The 23,721-nt window shown below is 37.4% G+C and overlaps 1 protein-coding gene across 1 annotated transcript in view; it reads left to right on the top strand.

Moving 5' to 3' along the window:
- ANO3 (anoctamin 3) overlaps positions 1-23,721 on the top strand; it is a 166,121-nt gene that overhangs the window by 62,072 nt on the left and 80,328 nt on the right. The window contains exons 6-10 of the mRNA XM_004585446.4: positions 3,027-3,158; positions 4,873-4,979; positions 7,160-7,215; positions 12,078-12,199; positions 18,565-18,699. Of these exons, the coding sequence (XP_004585503.2) occupies positions 3,027-3,158; positions 4,873-4,979; positions 7,160-7,215; positions 12,078-12,199; positions 18,565-18,699 (552 nt within the window). The remainder of the gene's footprint in view (positions 1-3,026; positions 3,159-4,872; positions 4,980-7,159; positions 7,216-12,077; positions 12,200-18,564; positions 18,700-23,721) is intronic.

Here is a 23,721-nt window from a genome sequence, read left to right as displayed (position 1 = left end):
CTTGCTACCTGAGTAGTTACAACAGCATAGAAAAACCTTGGATCCTGTTAATCCATTTGCTTAGACCAGTGAAATACATCAGGAAGCAACATGATAGAGAATCACGTACTCTAAAGTCAGGAGCTGAAGTAAAATTAACAATAGGCTGCAAAGAAAGAAGAAAACATATATAAAAATGAAAGAGGTTAATGAACTATGCCATCTCTTACAGGTGAGAAACCTGTGTGACCAGTTGTAGCAGAGGCACTGTCTCTCCTTCATGATGTTAGAGAGGAGGAATAGTGAACAGAAGAGGGACAGAGAGATACCCCTTGAGTGGCCTGCTTGGGCACAGCAAAAGCATTATTGGTTGAAAGAGAAAGAACAGAGAAGAGCAAATGTGGTTAGTTTAAAGGAGAGTGTGCAAGCCACAGTATTCACGAATCATTGCTAACAGGACTGATGGCAAGGGACTGGAGAGCTGTGTTGTACACTGTGCCTGATGTGTGGATTTTTTGTTCACTCAGCAGATACACCTAGGGCTCCTTGCCTACACTCACACCAGCTCATTCTGTCATGGGCAACTTACTGCAGTGAACACCTAGTGGCACTTAATTGTTCACTCTTTACCATCATGACTGAAGTAAGGTGACTTTTGACTGTGAACAAGCAAAACAGACATGAAAACAGAGAAAGGAGACATAGACAAGATGTGAAGTGTTCCTCACGACCAGGTTGCTTAAACTTACCATGTCCTCTTCTCTCCCAGCTGGCTCTCCAAATATGTTAGTGGGGATGAGTGGAATAGGTTCTTGCCTTCACACAAGAAAGAATTCAGACATGAGACAGGAATGGTAAGCAACATAGAAATGTTTAACGGAACAGGGAATCTGTCAGAATGATGGGCATCTCTCCAAACAGAGTCAGAGAGAACCCTGCAATTCATAGTGGGAAAATAAGATTACACAGCTTAATGGAGTGTACCTGACAGGCCAGGAAATCAGTCCGGAAAATATTTGGAAGTTGAGCATTCCATATGTATTCAAACTGGAACTTACAAAGTGAACACGGTACAGTTTTTCTGTTATTTTATTTTTCTCTAACATTCACTCAAGTGATCATTTTAAAAAAAACTTTAATTCCATAAAAAATTTCTCAAAATCCACATTCATTTTTAGTTTACAGTTTTGTCATAGTTAATATAGCCATGGATCCTGAAGTCTGTCAACATTTCCTTTCTTCCTTCCTTCCTTCCTTCCTTCCTCCCTTCCTTCCTTCCCTCCTTCCTTCTGTCAAGATTTATACACTGTATTGGGAAATCAGATTTACACAGAGGAGAGACAGAGAAAAAGATCTTCCATCCACTGGTTCACTCCCCAAATGGCTGCAAAATGCAGAGCTGCATTGATCTGAATCCAGGAGCCAGGGGCAAGGAGCAAGGAGCTTCTTCTGGGTCTCTTATATGGAATAGAATCCCAAGGCTTTGGACTGTTCTCTACTTCTTTCCTAGGCCATAAGCAGGAAGCTAGATAGGAAGTGGAGCAGTGGGGGTACGAACCGGGAACCACATGGGATCCTGGCGCATGCAAGGCATGAATTTAACCATTAGGCCATGGCTCCAGGTCCATCAACATTTTCAAAGCACAATCACAGCTTCTCCTTTGACTCGATCATGCTACCACTTAGTGAAGCGGACAGGCAATATTTCTTCTTCTCTCATAAAATCAGGAGTCTGAGTGCAAAAATCTGAAATATTTTCCATAAGTTCAGTCACTTTTAACCTCCACACTTTTTTTTACACTTATTTTTTTTTGAATTAACATTTATTTTACTTTTAAAAAGATTTGTTTATTTTTATTTGAAAGGCAGAGTTAGTGAGAAGGAGAAACAGAGAGATATAGAGAGAAGGTCTCCCATTGGCTGGTTCACTCCCTAAATGTCCACAATGGCCAGAACTGAACCAGTCCAAAGACAGGATCCAGGAACTTCTGCGGGTACAGGGACACAAGGACATGAACCATCTACTGCTTTGGTAGGCCATATGCAGGGAGCTGGATCAGAAGTGGAGCGCTCTGTACTTGAATGATGCCAATGTGAGATATTGGCAACTCAGGCGGTTGTTTAACCTACAACACCACAATGCTGACCTCTCAATGATTAACATTTAAAAGGCAGGAATAATGATACAAAATCTATCCAGAGTTTTCTATATGTGTGCACTGACCTTTGAAAATATGGTGATATTTTGTGATCTTAGAGTCCTTCTCTGTAATAATACATAAGCAAAATAAATACTTTCAATATTACTTTTATATTATTTTGAACCAAATGTTTTGTCCTTCCAAAAGAAGAAGAAAAATGAACTGGCATCTAGTGGCTCTTTGCCTTCTCTTTATTGTTAAAGAGTTGGCTTAAAATAAATGCAAAATTTCAACTGCAGATGGGTCACCATTATTTTAGTTTTTTTGACTGAGAACACCAGGACAAGTAAATAAGACGTACAAGTGCGTAAACTTATCATGATGGAATTCTTTATTAAACCAGCTTTGTTTAATTCCAGAACTCTTGCTGTTTCCACCACATCTGTAACTCTCATCCCAGTTGAACTATTGTATTAGAGTTGTTTATTTCTTTTCAGTTTCTACATTTGTGAGACTTATTTCCCCTCCCCCCTGTTTTTAAGACTCATGGAGTTCTGTATCTATTTAGCTACCTATATACATATACATACCTATATACACACAGAGAGAGCTATAATAAATTTCATGCTGTTTTTGCTTTCTTTTCTACTGTCATGCATGATGATTCTGCAAAATTTTCCCATAAGGTTCTATTCTATGAGGACAACATAATTGCCTTGCAGTGGTTTGAACAAATGCATGATTTGGTTGTTTTGCTGTTTATTCATTTGTCCATATATGTAGTGTGTGTGAGTGGAGGAGAGTTCATGTTTGTGTTCCCTATCATACATTAGCAAGCTTCAGTAGAAGGTTGACATGGTTCTGGCATACACCCTAATCCAGTTCTGAAACTTGACTTTGTTCCAGAATGCAAAATTATTTTAAAAGAGTAAAAAACTGGATGTCTCACAATCCAATGGTTCTTGACAAGTCAGCTTTTCCAGAATTAGAGGAATCGGACTGCTATACCGGTCCCTTCAGCAGAGCACGAATTCACCAGTGAGTTCCTGTCTTTCTTTCTTTTTTCTTCCCTCCCAGCCTCCTTATCACTTGCCTTTATATCTCTTATTCCCTGGGCCTTGTTTATGAAATAAAAGTACATTTTCATCTATTTTCATTGTTTAAGAGTTAATATAGATAATGTGTCTTAGTGTTAAAATGTAATCCTCGTTGATGAGCAACACTAATGAATATTATTAAATTGTTTTAAACTTTTAAAATGATTTTAGAGCTTTTGTCTTACAGAGAGAAAGTAATGAGTAATTAATTCAAAAGTCATGGGCTAGAAGTGTAGTTGTTAATTCACTAGAAATTATTACTATGGTAATAAGACATTCAGTTAAAATAACAATAATGATGAAAATAATAGAATGGATATTAAGAAGCATATTTAAAAAACATTTTTCCTAATTAATAGATTGCAGTTATAATTATCTTTAAGTAATTGTCATGAAAACAGCAATTCATTTTAATTTAATATTCAATTAAATTAGAGAATATATTTTTTAAGGGATTTGCTGACTGGTATACATTTATTTAATCACACATTTTACTTAGATAGTATTTAATTGCTTTCTACATGACATAATGAGAATATAAGGGGGATTGTAGCCTAGCTTCTGCCTTCACTGTTCTTCCAGGCTGATAGGTCAGACAAAAGCATGGGAATTATAATTAAACAAGGAGACATAAAAATAGAGAAATGTACACCATTCTACATTAGTGTCTGTTCTGGGAAATTGAACCAAAGGATGAAACAAAATTCTGGGCAATGAGAAATAAGATAAAGTTGAAATGCAGTTATAGAGAGCCTTGGAGCAACACAGGTTCAGTGCTCCTAATGGAGAGAGGCTGACACACCAGAAGCAGAGGAGCGCTCAAAATATCCGAATTGTGCTGTGCAAGTCAGGTGGAATACTGGACAGCAAGTTAGCAGGACACTGTTGTCATCTGTGTTTAGAGGAGATGAGACCCAGAATAAAGTCAGTAGATGCTAAGGATCATATAATATCTAAGAATTTAGGACCAAACATCCTACAAGATGGTTATTTCTTATCACTGAATTAAGACAACTACAATTGTCAGAAGTTCAATGAGAATAGAATACGTGTGTGTGTGTGTGTGTGTGTGCTTCCTACAATATTTAAAGCACTTAAGTAAAAAAGCACTTTAAAGCACTTGCTTTCCTTTCCTTTCGGAATAACCCTTTTCCTCTATGACATCGTCTATCACACAGCCATTTGCTATCCTTCCCACATGGAAACTGAGTGGGTCGGGGGAAGGGAAGACTGTTGCTCATTTCTGAAGCTGTGAAAATAAGATAAACTGCACTGGAATGTGTGGTATGGGGATGACATCAATTTTTAATGCACTCTATTTGGAACTACATTGCTTAAGGTCGTACAAAATTTATAGAAGCCAATGAACAATGCATTCTCTCCTGCTCTATGCCCAAGAAGAAATATGAAGACACTTAGATAATCTGAAAGAAGATATTAAAATGAATATTTGATAACTCTCTGTATTATTTATGAGTGCATTTCTTTTTCTCCATCAATTGATTTTTGAGAAGACAGTTTCCCTTAGACTACTATATTTCTAATGTATCAGCTTTAACGGAGCAAACGGACGGCTCATTAGCCAAAAACTTGTAACTGCTACTGGATTGTGTGCTGTGATTTGAATTTTAAAACTAGTTTCCTTATCTTAACAGCTTCATAATAAACAATAAGGATACCTTCTTCAGCAATGCTACTCGAAGCAGGATAGTCTATCATATGTTGGAACGCACCAAATATGAAAATGGGATATCAAAAGTGGGTAAGAACATTAATTAAGAACACAAAGACAGTAGAATGCACTGATAAAAATTAAACTATGAAATGCTATTTATTTTAAACTGATGCTTTGCCTTCTTAAATCCTTTCAGGAGAGTGCAGAGGACAAAACTTTGTAATAAACAGTAAACTTCATGCTTGAGGATGTCAATAACAAAAATGTTTTTGAGAACATTTGGAATATCATAAAATGTGGAAAATACCTTATTATTGTTAATCCTGGAAAGGAAAAAAAATTCAGCCATTAGAAACTTGATTGATTTGTAAATTTTGATTTGAATCTCTATTGATTTATATCAAAAGGCATTACCAAATAAGTACATTGAAATATGTTTTAAGCTTAAAGAAGTGCATTCATACTCTAGCTCCATTCTGCTTAATAATTTATATATAACCTTGCCATCAAAACAGCTGCCTTAGAAACAAAAATCTTATCAAAAATTAAATTTACTTAGAAATTTCTATCAACTAACAGAAGTATCCAGAATATGAACTAAAAATGTCTGAGAGATAGTCATATGCTTCTGTATTCTTTTAAAATAAAATTTTAAAGGATAATTATATGCAACTTGTAGAAAATACTATAAGCACTGGAGAGTTAAAATTAAACATTACTTGATTTTCTAAGGTTTACTTATGTATTTCAAAGGGTTTAGAGAGAGACAGAGAGGTCTTCCATCCACAGGTTTGCTCCCCAGTTGATTTCAACGCCCAGAGTCGGTACAATCTGAAGCCAGGGACAAGGCATGTCCTCTGGGTCTCGCACATGGGTGTGGATTCCCAAGGACTTGGGCCATCGTCAGCTGCTTTCCCAGGTACATTGGCAGAGATCTGTATGGGAAGTGGAGCAACCGGGATTTAAAATAGCTCTCATAAGGGGTGATGGTACCATAGGCAGCAGTTTTTCCTAGTATGCCGTAATGCCAGACATTTTCTACTATTACGAATCTGTACTGAGTGTCTCAAATTTGAAAACAATACCCACAAGATTTAATGGCAGAAAACCACAAACATTCCAGGATGATGATTTTTGGCATTTTATAATATGACAGTAATTACATATATATACACATATATATACATATATATATATATATACACATAGTGTATATATACACTATGCTATGCTATAATACACCATTCATAATTAGGACATTCCGCAGTATGTATTCATAAAATTACAACTATGTACCAACTAAACACTAAAGTGATTTTCCTGTAGTAAATAAATAATGTCCCATTTTAAAATGTGCAATACTTTATAATGATGAATACGATAGCAACAAAAATAGCTAATTAGAAAAGTTTCCCAGTGTTTATTTGCCCCATAACCATATGGGAGGGTCCATTATACTACTCTTTCACTGACAGTAATTTTTAGTTGATGTTTCACACTGCTAATTAGATCTTGGTTCAGGAATAAATAATTAACTTCCAAATAACAGTATCCTTTTGAGATATTTGGGGGGTGCAGAATTTACCTCCTTACTCAATCAGATGTTATTTTTTGGGAAAACACGGTCCCTTAGTCATGTAATCCCAAATATGTACACATCTTTTAAATATTTGTTTTTATTTGAAAGTCAGTTACCAAGAGAGAGACAGAAAGATCTTCCACATGCTGTTCTCTTGATGAATGGCTGCCTAAATGGCCAGAACAGACAAAACTGAGGTTTTCTGAAGGTAGGAGTCAGTCGCGTCTTCCTATTCTCACATGTGGGTATAGGGGCCCACTGATTCGTTCCACTCCCCACTGCTTTCTTAGGTCATTAACAAAGAGCTGGATCAGAAATGGAGCAGCCGGGACATAAACCAGCGTGCATGTTGAATATCATCACTAACAGTCTGATTAGCCTGATACATCACTGCACTGGCCCCAAAATGCACACACACATGTGTGTGTTTACATATATACCCTGTATTTCTGTGGCCATGATATGAAAGTATATGTTGACATTGCAAATCTTTCTTTATGTGAAGACACAATTGCAACTACATTCAGTGGCTATGCTTTTGACAACCTTTTGTGCTTATTAGTGATATGGCTATGGAAAACAGGTGGAAATTTTCAATTAATTCTTTGTCCCAGGCATATGTAAGTTACTTTAGAGGGAATTCTATATCTAAGTTAATTCACTAACTGCCATTTTCTTCTCCTTCTAGGTATCCAAAAACTTATAACCAATGGTTCATACATAGCAGCATTTCCTCCTCACGAGGTAATTTTTTAAAATTTTGTGTTATCATCATTAATACATGAAAATTTTAGATATAAGCATAATGAACAATCTAGAGCCTCAAATATTTAGCAGTTCTTTATGGTTAAAACATGCAAAACCTTTTCAATTAGTGTTTCGAAGAAAAACATATAATAATCATTAGCTATATTCACCCTTCTGTGAAAACTATAATTCATTATCTATTAACCAACATTTTCCCATTTTTCTTCCCTACCCTCCCAATTGTTCTCTCTTTGTCTCCTCTCTGTGTGTGTGTTTTAGAAAGCTTTATTTCATTTATCTGGAAGGCATAGTTACAGAGGAGTGGGAGAGTCAGAGAGAAAAGGGGGGCGGGGAGAGAGCAAGAGCGAGCCAGGATTGGTCTCCACGTACCTAACCTACGGGAGGAGCAGTGGGAACATGGTATGTCTAGAGAATTTAGATCCATCTTAATTTTGGGTATGCCTTAGACCCTTCTTTCTTGACGGCCCCTTGAAACCCTTACGGACCCATGCAGTAGGCAGGAGGATGGGATCCTACAGATATTCCCACCCCTCCAACTTCTTCTGGAAATTTGGATATTGTCCTGTAACTTGGTCGCCTCATCTCCCTGCCTATCCTGGCCCATACCCATCTGGTGGTTATCTTGTGATAGTCTTGTAATAAACAACTCAAGGATGCAGATGTGTTACAGTGATGGACAACACAGTGTCACCTGGCAATGTGCATCAGAGCTGTGTTGATCGGCTAGGCTTATAAAATGTATTAGCTACTTACCTGCAATAGAAATATTGTTACTACTCTGAGGCTTATGTTCCTTGGATCACCCTATATAAGCTTGTGATTCATTACTAATAAACAAAAAAGTTCACCATTAACTATCTTTGGTGCTTCTTTATTGAGAATGCCATTGCCATACCACAGTATCTGGGTTGATGATGTACAGCTGAGATCCCCTGCAAGAGAGAATCATCAGTTGGCTCACATGCGTGTAAAGTCTAGGGCTTGGAGAGACAAATGTCATTCCAGGTCTTCCATGTGGGCAGTGGGGCCCAAGCACTAAGCCCATTCTCTGCTGCTATCTCACATACATTAGCAGAGAGATGAATCAGTTGTAGCAGCCTGAACTAGAAGCAGTGCCCATATGGAAAGCCAATGTTACAAGCCATAGCTTTTATCCTCTATGCCAGAAAGCTGGCCCCATGCCATTATATTCTTCTATAGAATAAACTTTTTTGAACTGTGTGTATGAGTTCAATATTTGTCTGTCCGTGAGATAATGTAATAGTTACCTTGGATTATTTTACTTTACATAATGATGTCCTACTACATTTATGTTGAAAAAGACAAGATTTTCCATTTTTGTGTCTGATTGCTATTCTGTTGTACATATGCACTGTATTTTCTTTATTCATAATTTGTAGTAGAGTTTTAATTTGAAAATTCCTTATGCTCGATGCTTGCTCCCATTATTGTTCATTTAGTTTTGTCCGCCTTTTATTTCTGAGGCTCATTATCATGTGAGCATACCCAGATTTTTCTGCTTCAAAACCTTTCTGCAAGTTGCTGCACTTCAAGAATCCTAGCATAACTCTCTTCTGATCTGATATAGGCTTCTGTAATCCATCTTGAGAGCCACACCACCCGAAAAAGGCACCCTATTGAATTGCTTAATTCTTTGGAATCCTGGAAAATCTAGAATTAGCCATCCATGAACACTTACAGTATATGGCATACTTGGTTCTATGCCAGAGTGTTACACCCCTGCCTATTTTAAATACAAATATTTACTTCATGCTATAGAGGAATTTGCCCACCATGACTACAATCCAGTCATTTTCATTATTTTCTCTTTGATCACTTAAAGATTTTTTTCTTCCTTTGAGATAAGTCCACACTTCAAAATAAGAATGGGTTCTTCAAATTTTTCATTTCTAAACTTAAGAAAAGTTATTTTTGTAATAAAGTTAAGACGGAGGACACTCGGGAAATAAAACTCAAATTTGTAGTCTTGCAAAATTAATAACACATTGAAAATACTGACCATTTCTATTTTTCAGTGAACTAAAAATTTTAATGGATTAGCTCATTCAACCCTTGCAACAACCCTTTGAAATATAGCATGGTATGAAGCCCTTTTTATATATGAGTGATTGGAGTATAGAATGTTAAATATCAAGGCATGGATTTTAATCAAAGAGGGAATTCTCAGAACTCATTTCCCATAATAGTGTGCTTAATAACAATAGAACTAATAATAATAGCAATAATAATAATAATAATAATAATAATAATAATAACAAGACATATATTTCTGTGTTTCCTCCACAAGGTCTTGTCCATACATTTCCTTGTTAATCTGACAAATTTACATGGTGAATATTAGTAACCTCAGATTAGAAGTGAAGGGACAAAGGCCAGAGAAATTAAATACCACCTTAGATGCTACCTGGAATGGTAAAGTGTACAGAGCAGTAAACTAAAAGGCCCCTGGAGGGAGCTTCTGTAACAAGGGAAGGGTTGATTTCTCCTCTGTGGAAGCAATTTTCTCTACACAATCAGGCTGCAGTCTGGCTGCATTGTGTGAAATTTGGAACATATTTTTAACAGATTGTAAATAATGATCATCTCACATATATGTTGAACATAACATAAACTATAAGATACAACAGTATTCCAACATAAATAAATAAAGCAAAAATAACAAGTCAATAAAATGAGCCCAGAAGTATTCCGTTGATGTTATCAGCCACTATATGAAGGAAAATAGCCATCCTAAGAGGAAAATAAAGTCAATGGCACTGAAAATAGACAATAAATTGCCAATGAAAAAATTTTCTGACATGAAAAAGAAAAAAAAGACAACTTAAATAAAATATATTCATTTATATAGAGACATCCACATACATAGAAAGTTGAATTAATATATATATATAATTTATAGATTATATATTTATATATTTTACAATTGGGGTGAATGCTATGGTTTTGTACACCAAACTAAACTTACCTTGTAGTTTCACAAGCGTTTTGCAATATCCAAGTGCATGTGTATATGTGTATGAACGAACTTGCCCAGGGCATTGTGAGAGTTAGTGTGCAAGTTATTTGTTGTGAAAACAGAGTGAAAGCGTGTTCATAGGAGAAGTGGGCCATTGGAATGGTTGGAATCACCAATTGTATGCGATTTTTCAAAAAACGCAGGAATGAGAAGAGCAATCACTTTGGTTAACTTCCTATTGTAGCCCACCGTTTACAACTGTTCAAATGGAGCAAAATGATTGACGTTGTTGAGAAGACTTAGAACAGGTATACCTGTTGCTGCAAAGCTTAGCATTTGACACACAACACACAGGGCAGGTGTTTAACCTAGTGCTTAAAATAAGGGGAAAGAGTTATATACCCCACATCAGAGTACCCAGGCTCAATTCCTTCCACAATTTTTATTCTGATTTACTGCTAAGGTAAACCTTAGAAGGAAGTAGTGATGACTAGAACAATTAGGGTCCTGCCACCTACATAGAAGACCTATGGCATCCCTAGCAATCATCTTGGTTCTTCTTGAGTCAATTCTGGGCATTTCTGGAGTGAAGTAATGGTTAAGGTCTCTTTTTCTGTCTCTGCCTCTCAAACAAATACAAATCAAACATTTTCTATATTCTGATAACTAAGGATAAGAAGCAAAGCCACTTAATTTAAAAGAAAGATCATAAATAATTGGAGGGGAAAGCTGATATTTTAGCTTCCCTTTATCTGATGTAATCTCAGGAAAATCTACTTTAATAGTTCACTCCATTTTCACAGACAAACGAAGCATTCCCAAGTGGCTATCTTCATGCTTAGAATCTAGATCATTGCTTCTGTATCCAAAAAGGCTTTAAATACGTTGTCCCACTTTAGGAAAGACAGCTGTGGGACTGCACTTTATCTGTCTTCCTTTCTTGGCTGTTTTTGTTAAAGAGCCCGAGAAGACATGTATATGTGTTTTTCATTGCAACTTTGTAACACCTGCAAGGCATGATATGGAGTGTCCTCTTTTTTTACAGAAAGTCACAGCCCTTGATTTCTGGGACAATTGTCTGGTGACAATTTTGATGTTTCTGAATATCCATAACACATGAAGCAAAAAAAAAAAGGCAAAAACTTACTCATTTGTGCTGGACATTTTATGGAGATGGTCATTGTAAAACTTTATATGATGAATCATTGATATTTTATCTATAGAATCTATACGAATAAACTGAGGGATAGTGTCAATATTTTTATTTTTTATCAAATATTTCCTAGACAGAATCATATTATTAGAGTGAGGAGAGAGATTTTGTCACACTTTCATGTCTCAAGATTTGGCTCCAAAAATAAAGCTATCATATCTGTTTTCCCTTTTCTTGATTGCAGTTGCAAGATAGGTTCAGCTTCTCAGAACACGCAGTTCTGTAAGACATATTTTATAATCTGTGGTTCTAAAGTTACAGCACATGTTATGGATTTCTGAGAGAGTATAAAGAATTTTATGGATACTTATTTTTTACAAAGTCATATCAGAAAAAAACTTCATGGAGCCTAGGTTTTAAAACGTAATGGACAAGGGTAGTTGAGGGCTCTCAAATTCTCAGTGTGTACTTAATGACGCCTTAAGCATTTATAAATGGAAAAAATTCTTTTCTGGGGTTCAGACACTTTAAAACAGAGTATTATTCTCAATTTATCAACTAAAGACTGCAATAGTTTCTATGATGGTGAAGACACTATGCTTATTAAAACACCTTCCGTTTCAAAAGTGAAACCCAAAATCTAGTTTACTTTTAAGTAAAATATGCTTAAGTAATAAATATGTATTAATCATATTTTGTCTGTTTTAGGGAGCTTACAAGAGCAATCTTCCCATCAAAACCCATGGTCCTCAAAATAACAGACATCTGTTATATGAACGCTGGGCCCGCTGGGGAATGTGGTACAAATACCAACCTCTTGATCTGATCAGGTACTGCAATAAATATGTTGGGGAAAGAAAACTGTCCTGTTCTGTTTCCTTTTCTTTTATTTTTATTACACCAAATCATCTTGTTAATAATTTGAAACCAAAATAAGAAGACTTTAAGTAAAAAGAACTGAATGTCTGGAATTTTTACATGGAGTATGGGAAACTATAGAAATCGAACAAACTTCAAGGCAACCAAAGATTAGCAATAGCAGAAAATTGCCAACACCATTAATGGTGATGAGAAAACTGGGTGAAATGTATGATTAGAGCCAAAACCTGGACCACTGATGTAGTGGCTATCCCTTGCTATCTACTCAGATATGAAAGTGGGGAGGCATACCACGGAGGTGGCATATTAATGTAGAGACAGCTCTGAATACCTCCAAGACAGGAAGAAAAACCTGGCTTATCCCATCCTTCCATCTTTTAGTCTTCTGGTACCTTCTGGCTCAATGTAACCAGAGATAATTTAGAAGGAAATCTGATTACTCACTACTCTGTGAAAAATAAAAACAAATTAAGTGAAAATGAATCTGAGGGCCAAGAGGAAAAGAACTAGCACAGCATAGATATATGTATTTATTTTTCAAGAAAATGTACTATACACTGTATACTAGGAAGACTATTCTGATTAATAACTGCCTTCAACTTAAATTTCTCCTGAAGCATTAGTCATGTGTATAATTTATATAATTTTCTCTGGTTGAAGATAATCTTTTGTTTTCCTTTTTGAAATAATGAAAAATATAGTAACATGAATTTAACTCCCTAGCTAACTACAAGTATTCATAGAATGAGACAAAAAGAAGCACTCATATTGCTAGGTTTTATGTAATGAGATTTTGAACTGCTTATTAAGTAAACATATCAAGAATTACTCAACTTACTGGTGTTCCAGAAAAAAAAAAAAAACTTAAGAAAATTGAATAACAGGATAATACGCAGATGTTTAGATAGGGTTCATGGAAGCCAAGAAGAGATGGTGAAGCTTCAAAGGACAAGCCAAAGCTTGAAGCTGATGAAGACACAGACATAGAGTAAGGGAAAGAAGGAAGCGACTGGTAAATCCTGTATGAAGCCAAACAATGATCATAAGGCTATGACCTCAAGAAGAAAACAGGTGCAGCCAGACAACAGCCAAAAAAGAGAAAGCCATGATAACAAATATCTCAGTAACTCCTGTGCCTTGCTGCATGATCTGTAGCACCTTCAGAAGGCCAACAAATAAACCAGGATAAGCCCGTAAGTGATGAGGAAGTCAGGAAAAGAAACAATCCCAAGTGTTAACAGTCCACAGGCACAAATGCCCAAGGATTAGCAGATAGGAAGGCTGATTTGGAGACTAAAAGCATAAACATCCTGCATTAAAATCTCATAAATCCCAACCTTAGATACTTAGATATAACCTAAATAAAGATATTTTGGTTCTGATTCTGTCAGTTGTGACAGATTCCTACATTTTATTTTGCACAAAAAATAATCATTATTTTAAAGATATATGAATACAGGAAGAGTTACTTGTTTACAAATACATTTTATAGCAGCTAAAATTAAGTTAAAAATTTTGAGCAAGCATGGCAATATCCATAATTGTTCCTTACAGCTGTTTCTCCTAATATAATGCCCTCCAAGCTCATCCATGGTGTCTCAAAAATTTCCTCCTTTATTTAGAATAGATTATACTTCACCATGTATGTCAGAGTACTTCAAAAAGTTTATGGACAATGGAATTGAAAGATAATTTTAAAAAACTTTAAACATTTTTAATTTTTAGTTTTGATGACATTTACATAGTTGACCAGTGTAGGAAGGATTGAGGGTTAGGGAAAAGTGAGTTTGTGATCATTATTTCCAAATTTCCTATTTCTTATTCCTGTGTCTGGGGGTTGGAGGACAATAAGGGGAGGAGAGATACCTAGCTGTCCAACAGCCCCAGTACGCAGTGATGTGGAGTGGCTACCCAATATCAACGTGAGGTCCCCGATATGGTGAATGTCCTAGGGCTCTACCCAATTGGTATTGCTAGTTTTTGAAATGTTGTCTGTCTCTCCAATTCAAGGGTGAGGAACCCCATCAAATGTGGGTTGGTTGACATGTTGAAGTTAGAGTCTCTGTTCACCCAGATATTTGCTGTTTGGCTGGGTAGTTGTCCAATTTGTTCTATCCTCCTTCCTCTTCGATGGTCCTGGATGTCCTCTGCAGGCCCCATTGGACTGCCATATCTCCTGTCCCAGCCATCCACTACTCTGTCTTTTCCAATGAGGAAGTGCAAGGACGGAGACCAGGTGACCCAGGCCCTGCCCAATCCCCCACCTCTGGGATTTACAGAGCTGTGAAAGACAATCTAGTAGGAATATTCAAAAATTCATACCTTTTAATATTATATAATAAAAGAATATTGTCGATGATTTTTTGGCATTTATAATGCCGTATCTTCTTTCCTCCTCTTGCACAAATTTGTTATGATCAATCTGAGCATATAAGCTAAAAAGGTTGATCTCACAGAAGTAGGGAACATCTCACAGAAGTAGGATTCCCATATGGGAATCAAGAACTGGGATTGGGAGGAAGCAGGTAGGAAAGTTTCTAAGAGTCTAAGGACACATTGTTTCAGTTAGAGAGGAGGAGCACATTCAGATGATCTATTGTATAATGCTTGTTAATAACAATTGTTGATAATAATGTGCTAAGGCTTCTTGTTACAAAAATAAGTATTGAGGTAATGCATATGTTAATGAGCTCAAGCAAGACATTTTGCAGTATATATATATATATATATACATGTATATGTATATAGTTCAAAACATCAAGTTGTTCAAGATAAATGCATAAATTTCTGTGTGGTCAGCTTTTTTTTAAATGAAAAATGTTCTGTCTAAAAGAAGCTACTATGGTGCTTTAAGTAATTCAGCAAGACATTTTTCAACTTCAATAAATAGAGCTGTTTGGCTATCATTACAAATTCTTGGCTGCTGACATAAAAAGGAAGTTTCTTCTGTAATAATCATTAATTATGCATTTAAGTAACTAAAGAAGAATACATATTGTGAAGAACAGACTTACACTGCAATTTATAAGAATAGACATGACAGAGAGCTGACTATCAGAGTTGAGCTGGTGATGAAGAAAACATGTATATTAAACTAGGCAATATTGTGTACAGAGTTTTTTTTTTAAGATTTATTTATTTTGACTCTAAGTCAGATATACAGAGAGGAGAGGAGAGACAGAGAGGAAGATCTTCTGTCCCACGATTCACTCCCCAAATGAATGCAACAGCCAGAGCTGTGCCGATCCGAAGCCAGGAGCCAGGAATTTCCTCCAGGTCTCCCATGTGGGTGCAGGGTCCCAAAATTTTGGGGCCATCCTGGACTGCTTTCCCAGGCCACAAACAGGGAGCTGGATGGGAAGTGGAGCTGCCAGGATTAGAACCAGCGCCCATATGGGATCCTGGCGCGCATTGAAGGCTAGGACTTTAGCTGCTATGACTTTAGCTACTAGGACTTTAGCTGCTAGGCCACTGCGCCGGGCTCTGTGCACAGAATTTTTATTTAGTTCCTTTTCATTCAACCAGGAAGAGCTTATTTTAAAAGTTATCACCTTACAGTTATTTCAAGCGATTTTTTTCTGAAAGCCAATCAAATGCTTACGATTTAGATTTTGTATTGTGTTGCTTCCTAACTGTAGTAGTTGAAATTGGGTGGATTTTTTATATGCTTTAGTCATTGGAAAGCTTGTCTTCTCATGCTACATAGAAGGGGTTCCTTAGTAGTGATGAAAGGGAATTGTTTCTCTGTTCATAAACAATCACGTCTGGAAGGTGTTTAGTGTGTGTGTTTACCATTTTATGAATAGATTTAAACATTTAGCACTGAAAGCCTATATTTTGGGTGTTGAACGATGGCTTAGTTGTTGAAATCCTTGCCTTAGACATGCCAGAATCACACGTGAGTGCTGGTTCATGTACCAGATGCTCCACATCCCTTCCAGCTCCTTGGTTGTGGCCTGGGAAAGCAGTAGATGAGCCTAAGGCCTTAGGTCCCTGCACTCGTGTGGGAAACCCAGAAGAGGCTTCTGGCTTTGCATTGGCTAAGATCAGTTCTAGCCATATTGGCAATATGGGGAGTGAACCAGTGGAAGGAAAATCTGTAAATCTCCTTCTTTCTGTAAATCTGACTTTAAAATTAATATATAAATCTCTTTTTAAAAAACCATATTTTGGGCCCAGCTCAATAGCATAGCGGCTTAAGTCCTCACCTTGAACACCCCAGGATCTCATACAGGTGCCGGTTCTAATCCTTGCAGCCCTGCTTCCCATATAGCTCCCTGCTTGCACCCTGGGAAAGCAGTCGAGGACAGCCCAAATCCTTGGGACCCTGCACCCAAGTGGGTGATCTGGAGGAAGCTCGATGCTCCTGGCTTTGGATTGGCACAGCTCTGGCCATTGCGGTCACTTGGAGAGTGAATTATACAGAAGATCTTCCTCTCTGTCTTTCCTCCTCTCTGTATATCTGCCTTTCCAATAAAAATAAATAAATCTTTTAAAAAATCGTATTTTCTGGCCTGGTGCGGTGACCTAGCGGCTAAAGTCCTCACCTTGAACACACTGGGATCCCATATGGGTGCCAGTTTGTATCCTGGTGGCCTTGCTTCCCATCCAGATCCCTGCTTGTGACCTGGGAAAGCAGTTGAGGATGGTCCGAACCCTTGGGATCCTGTGCCTGCATGGGAGATCTGGAGGAAGTTCCTGGATCCTGGTTTTGGATCAGCACAGCTCCAGCTGTTGTGGTCACTTGGGAAGTAAATCATTGGACAGAAAATCTTCCTCTCTGTCTCTCCTCTTCTCTGTATGTCTGGCTTTGCAATAAAAATAAATAAATCTTTTAAAAAATCATATTCTCTATGGAAAACACTTAAAACTAGATGGAACAGACTTTTAAAATTATCAACTGCAAAACCTGCTCCAAAATAGTTAAGTGGCATTAAGAGGCAGTTTATCAGATATATCAGAGGGCTTGGTATGTTAAAATCACATCACTAAATGAAATAGTTCTCTTTAAGACAATGAATATCAACAGCTATTTATTTTGTGATAGAAATTGCTGCAGCAGAATTGTATTGTTGAGTGGAATGGCTCACAGGACACCATTATGTAATTTGGTTGAAGTACAATGGGGAATTGTAGCTAAAGCCACTCCCTTCTTTCCTATGCTATATGGTTTTGATACACTCCAAAGGCCACTTAGAAATCATAGAAGGTTGTGACCATCAGTGCTCTAGAGTTTCAAGGTAATTTTTACCTGTCTTCTCTGTTTGAAATTTTTACCTGTCTTCCCTGCTATATATAGCTATAGCAGCATATGAATACACCCTAGGCTAATAATATTGCTTCTATTAATCTTTAAGAAGGTGTAGTTTATAATCTCCATTTAAAATTGTGTATCTAAGCATGTCTAATTGTGAGACACTCCATGCTAATAGCATATACAAAAGCTCTACTGCACATCTGTATAATTGGCATAATACGAAGGATGAATTAGATACACAGTGGTTTTTAAAAATAAAAGTCTTGTTGAAAACCACCGCAAGAATTTTCTTTCCAAAAAGAATCACTGCTTAATATAATGTTCCCAAGTAAATCATGGAGCCTTGACCTTTAAAACTAATAGTGGAACATGGTTGAGGCAGTGTGAAACAAACAGCAGGGGTGTTTAACTGCAACTGGGGTGGAAGTCAGAAAGGGTTTTCCAGATGAGGCATTATAAAGGAAAGTGCAAGTATTGTTCACATAATGAAAAGTGTATTTTTAAAAGCATTTCAAAGTGAGGGAACAGTATTAAGAGGTGAAGTTATTATGTGTTGAAAAAACTGCAGATTTGGGTTTGATGAGGAAGTTATGGCATAATGGTGTAGATCATTTGTCTACCACGTGGTGTCTGGCCCTGGATCCGATAGAGACTGAACTCCAACCTGCTCTCAGCATCTGCTTGTGGGGGAATCTTTTCTAATGAGAAAATGCAGTATGATTTAGTACAGATGATGTACAGAATGAAAAAAGATGCTACTAAGAGGAAAGAAAATGCAAGAATTCACTTGTAATAAACTTTGTAAACCATATTAAGAAGTTTGGCACAGAAACAAACTAATTTTTCAGAATTGCTCCTATAATAATGACATCTAAAAATGTAGTCACTATAATTAGATTCATTATCAAGTATGAATGTTGGATACTCCAGATAGATCTGAAGACCCAGGGCATAGGTGGTCTCAAATTTCCATGTAGCATTCTGCACAGTGTATATAGTCACTGTTATAACATCTTCCTGCTGCCTTGTCTCAAATTAGGGATTTGCTTTCTCATGCAGGCTGTACTTTGGTGAAAAGATTGGTCTATATTTTGCTTGGCTTGGATGGTACACTGGAATGCTCTTCCCTGCAGCAGTTGTAGGCTTATGTGTTTTCTTCTACGGATTAATTACAATGAATGAAAGTCAAGTAAGGTAAGTCACTGAAAGACTTACTAATGTCTGCAAGTTTCTTTTTAAAATGTTTTATTTATTTATTTATTTGAAAGAATTATAGACACACATATATACATACAAACACACAGAGAGACAGAGAGAGTGATTGGGAGAGAGAGAGAGATTTTTCATGCAGTAGCTATCTCCAGGATTGGCACAAATGCTAGGGCTACATCAGGCCAACACCAGGAGCCAGGAGCTTCCTAAACGTCTCCCACAAGAATACAAGGGGGCAAAATACTTGTGTCATCTTCTGCTGTTTTTCCCATGCCATTAGGAGAGACCTGGATTAGAAATGGGGCAGCTGGAAAACAAATTGTCACACAAATTGGATGTTAGCATTACAGATAGTCGCTTTGCTCAACTATACCAAGATGCCATTCCCTTGACCTGTCTTCTTAATGTACAACAGCTTGATAACATTTTTGACTGTAAAAAAATTAAAATAATATAATTCATTTTTTGCTTTTTTTTACTAGTAGGAAAGTTCCACAAAGTGATTTGTTGTTATTATTATACACTAATTCTCTAAGATAAATTCCAAGATTATTTATCTTTATGTCAGATTTATCTTTCCAATATATTCCACCTAATAATCCAGAAATGGTACAGAAATGAGAATCAACAAATTCAAATATCATTAGAATGATTATTCTTCCATTGAAATGAATCAAGATGTGGAAAGAATAACACATTAATGTTCAACAGGGATAAGAGTCACCCTAACATGAAACAATCCTATTAACAGAATGTTCTGTTTAGTGTATCATCGAGCTCAACTTTTAATGAGCAAATTGACAATATCATCCCTTCAAACATCAGAACTTCATCTTTTCCTTAAAAAAAAAAATTGAGTTATTTACTTGAAATTCAAGAGTTACGGTGGAAAAGGGAATGTGAGAGATCTTTTTATCTGTTGGTCCACTATGCAGATGGCCACAATAGCCAGGGAAGAGTCAGAGTCCAGAAGCCAGGAGCTCCAGCTGATACTCCCATAGGAAAGGTCCCAGGCACTTGGACCACACACATTCTGCTGCCCTTCCAAAGTCAGCAGAAAGCCCGCACAAGTCTTGCACTACAGAGCCGCTGCAGCCTGTTGCACTAGTCTTTGGTGGAAACTGGTTGGGCGGGTTCTAGATCTGCAACATAACCAATTTGACAGGCCTGCGTATATGTGCCAACAGATTTCATTTTGATTCTGTCCCGCGTCCTGGAGAAGACAAAGAGAGCACCTCCAACAGTTGCCAGGCTTTTTATGAGCCTGGAAAGGAATGTGATTACTTGATACTACACCCAGGCCCCAGATGAGGGTAACTACCCTCTGGGGAAGAAGTCAATTGATAGTGTGGGGGAGGTGTTGTCATGGCAAGGGGCGCTAGGAGACTTTTGTTTTGTGTTACTTTATATTAATATCATTTTATTCACATCTTTTTTGTTTGTTGCAGGATATTAAAGTGTTAAAAAAAGGCTGATGTGGATCTGTTTTTGTAATTTTTACTAGCTATGTCCAACTCCGCAGTTGTAGGAGAACAGCACAATCAAGTGTTAGATCACTGCTTGTACTTCTGTGTCTATAAACCCACAAGCATGCATTACTATGGCATGCATTGCCAAATATATTCAGATATATGCCAGTAGCAGAATAAATCATGGTAACTTAGAGATAAAGACAAGCCCATGTGGATTTATTTTGTAGGCCCTGGGTCTCAGAACCTGGGCAAAAAGTGGACATCATAGCTTTGTGGTCAGTTCTTACCTCTTTGGCATTGGAACTCAGAAAGGAACTGAGGCGGTCCTTGGTATAGATCAGGTTTTACAAAGCCTTAGCTGCTTAGTACATTGCTCAAGCCCTCTTCTGACATTGCCATGAGCAACGAAGGTGGCTTCTGTTTACCAGGAGTCAGGTTTATTACCACTGACCTGTATCTGATCAGGTAGAAATCATCCTCATCTAGTTTTACCAACAGATACAGAGGAAGAAAATAGATGAAGAATATGATAGAAAAGATAATTGATTTGATATTCCTTCTAAAGTATTTGCTTAATTTCAAATCATTATCTGATTCTTCTCAAAAATTTTGTTGTGATACAAGCATTTACCATGAAAACTACCCTTTTACCAAATTTGTAGGTGTACAGTACACTTGACAAAGGTACGCTATTGTACAACAGACTTCTAGAATGCTTTCATCTTGTCTGAATGAAACTATGCTCATTGAATAATAGCAGCATGTTTCCTCTTCCTCCCACCCAGCCCCTGGAAACCAAAACTTGACACCCTGAATTTCTGTTTGATTATATTTGGATAACGTATAGAAGTGGAATCAGTAGTATTTGCTCTTTACCTTTCTGGATTCTTTGGATAACGATTCCAGGTTTATCCATGTTACTACAGGTAGAAGAATGGATATTAATCCAGAAGTGAGATTACTGAATCATTTGGTAGCTCTCTCTCTCTCTCCTCTCTTATTAAGCAAAAACTAGTTAAGCATTGAATTACTTATTTATAATGCAGAAAGGCAGAATACATCTTTACCCATTGGCTCACTCTCCAAATGCTTGCAGCACCAGGAATAATCATGGGACTGAAACTGGGCATCAGAACAGAATTACAGGGGGATGGTGTTTAGCATAATGAGTTAAGCTACCCCCTGCATTTCTGGCACCTGGAAGGGAGGCCAGTAGGAACCCCAGCTACTTTACTGTCAATCCAGCTCCCTATTAGTGTACCTGGGAAAGCAACAGAGGGTGGCTGTGCACTGGAGCCCCTGTGTCCACATGTGAGACCTGGGTGAAGCTCCTGGCTGCTGAGTTCGGTCTGGTTCTACCCCAGCCATTGCAGCCATTTGGGAGTGAACCATTGGCCAAAAGGCTTTTTCTCTCCCTCTATCTCTGAAACTCTAACTTTCAAATTCATAAAATAAATCTTAAAAAAAAAGAGGGCCCGGTGCTGTGGTCTAGCAGCTAAAGTCAACTTGAAAGCACCAGGATCCCATATGGGCACTGGTTCTATTCCCAGCAGCCCTGCTTCCCATCCAGCTTCCTGCTTGTGGCCTGGGAAAGCAGTCCAGGATGGCCCAAAGCCTTGGTGCTTTGCACCTGTGTGGGAGACCTAGAAGAAGCTCCGGGTTTTTGGCTTTGGATCAGCTCAGGCTCCAGCTGTTTTTTTTTTTTTTTTTTCCAACTTGGTATTTCCTGACCTGCGTTTTGCTGTTTTAACCACATTACAGGAGTTACCAGCATCCTATAGTGAGTAAATCCATATACCTACAGTTAATTGGACCGTTAATTTCTTTGTAATCAACCTTGGAAACATAAGTATGAAATTTAAGGTAAAAAAGCGGCAACAGTAACAAAAAATAAGTGTCAATTTAGATTATTATTATCTGCAAAAAATAAGTACTGCTGACAGTGACTCTCCTTTCCTTTAGTGGTTAAATGAAGTGAAAATAATAGTGACAGCAAAACCAATTACTTTAGACTGAGAGCTGTTTTCAAAAAGTGTTTAATGTTTTTGAAAGTTATATATCATGAAACATACACAGAAAATTAATTTAATGATTCTGGAAGTACATAATATACCCAGACGAGTAGAAGAAAGTTTAGACACAGTTCTTTGAGTAATCTGGCATTTTGTTTGACCATTCTGATCCTAGGAAAGATTTTGTAGATTTTTCATAGAGTATTGGAAAGCAGGACAAATTGTGTAATTTGCAAAAAAAAAAAAAAAAAAACCTGCTAATTTAGGTAGCAAATTAATTTTAATAACAATATCTCATGGGACTGTTCTTCCTTTTTAAAAAAATATTTAATCAGAATTACATAGAAGGAGATTGAGTGATAGACTGGGTTCAACAAAGAGCAATATTGTATCTACTGGTTTACTCCATGAGGTAGCCACAATAGCAAGGACTAGGCCAGGCTGAAGTCAGGAATCAGGAACCAGAAGCTTCCTCTGTGTCTCCCACATGGATGACAGTGGCCTAAGTACCAATTTCTATTGCTTCTTCAGGCTATTAGCAGAGAGCTGGTTCTGAAGTGGGGCAACTAGGATGCGAAACAGAGCCCATATGGGATGCACCACTGTTGCAGGTGATGGCTTTACCTGCTATACCACAATCCTGGCCCTACACCATGTTATTTATTTATTTTCTTTTTCTTTCTACAAATTTGTAGTATTGCTAATAAGGAATATAATATCTTTTATTTCGTTTTTTTTTTTTTTTAAGATTTTATTGTTATTGGAAAGCCGGATATACAGAGAGGAGGAGAGACAGAGAGGAAGATTTTCCATCCGATGATTCACTCCCCAAGTGAGCCGCAGCGGGCCGGTACGCGCCAATCTGATGCCGGGAACCAGGAACCTCTTCCGGGTCTCCCATGCGGGTTCAGGGTCCCAAAGCTTTGGGCCGTCCTCGACTGCCTTCCCAGGCCACCCATAGGGAGCTGGATGGGAAGTGGAGCTGCCGGGATTAGAAACGGCGTCCATATGGGATCCCGGGGCTTTCAAGGCGAGGACTTTTAGCCACTAGGCCGTGCCGCCGGGCCCTATTTCATTTTTAAAATGTGTATTTTACATGCTTCCTCATACTTCTTCTGGGCATCTTGATCTCTAGCAAAATATTTAGTGTGAAAATGAAACGAAGTATAGTATAAGAAAATACTGCTCATTAAACTTGTAGCACAGTTTTTTTTCCAGATATATTTTCAACATTTCCAGAGTCTATATACATAGGAATGGAGCATGTATGATACAGACCCAAACATCCTAAAAATAGGCTGTTGTGAACCCAGAGTCCATAGCTTTTTACAAACTGTTATTGATATCCTTCCCCTGTCCCAAAGCCATCTATAATGCCTACTGAGGTTTCCAAAAGCATGCAGGCATAAAACTGACATGACAAATACCATAAAGCTGTATCCTAATGAAACTTACTTTAAATAAATATAAACCATGTCATATCATTGTGACTGTGTTGTCACCTCAAAAAAAAAAAAAAG

This window comes from Ochotona princeps, chromosome 4 (assembly GCF_030435755.1).
Source record: "Ochotona princeps isolate mOchPri1 chromosome 4, mOchPri1.hap1, whole genome shotgun sequence".
NCBI classification, from domain to species: domain Eukaryota; kingdom Metazoa; phylum Chordata; class Mammalia; order Lagomorpha; family Ochotonidae; genus Ochotona; species Ochotona princeps.
Note: the sequence above shows the minus strand (reverse complement) of the source record. Positions and strands in the feature narration are given on the sequence as shown.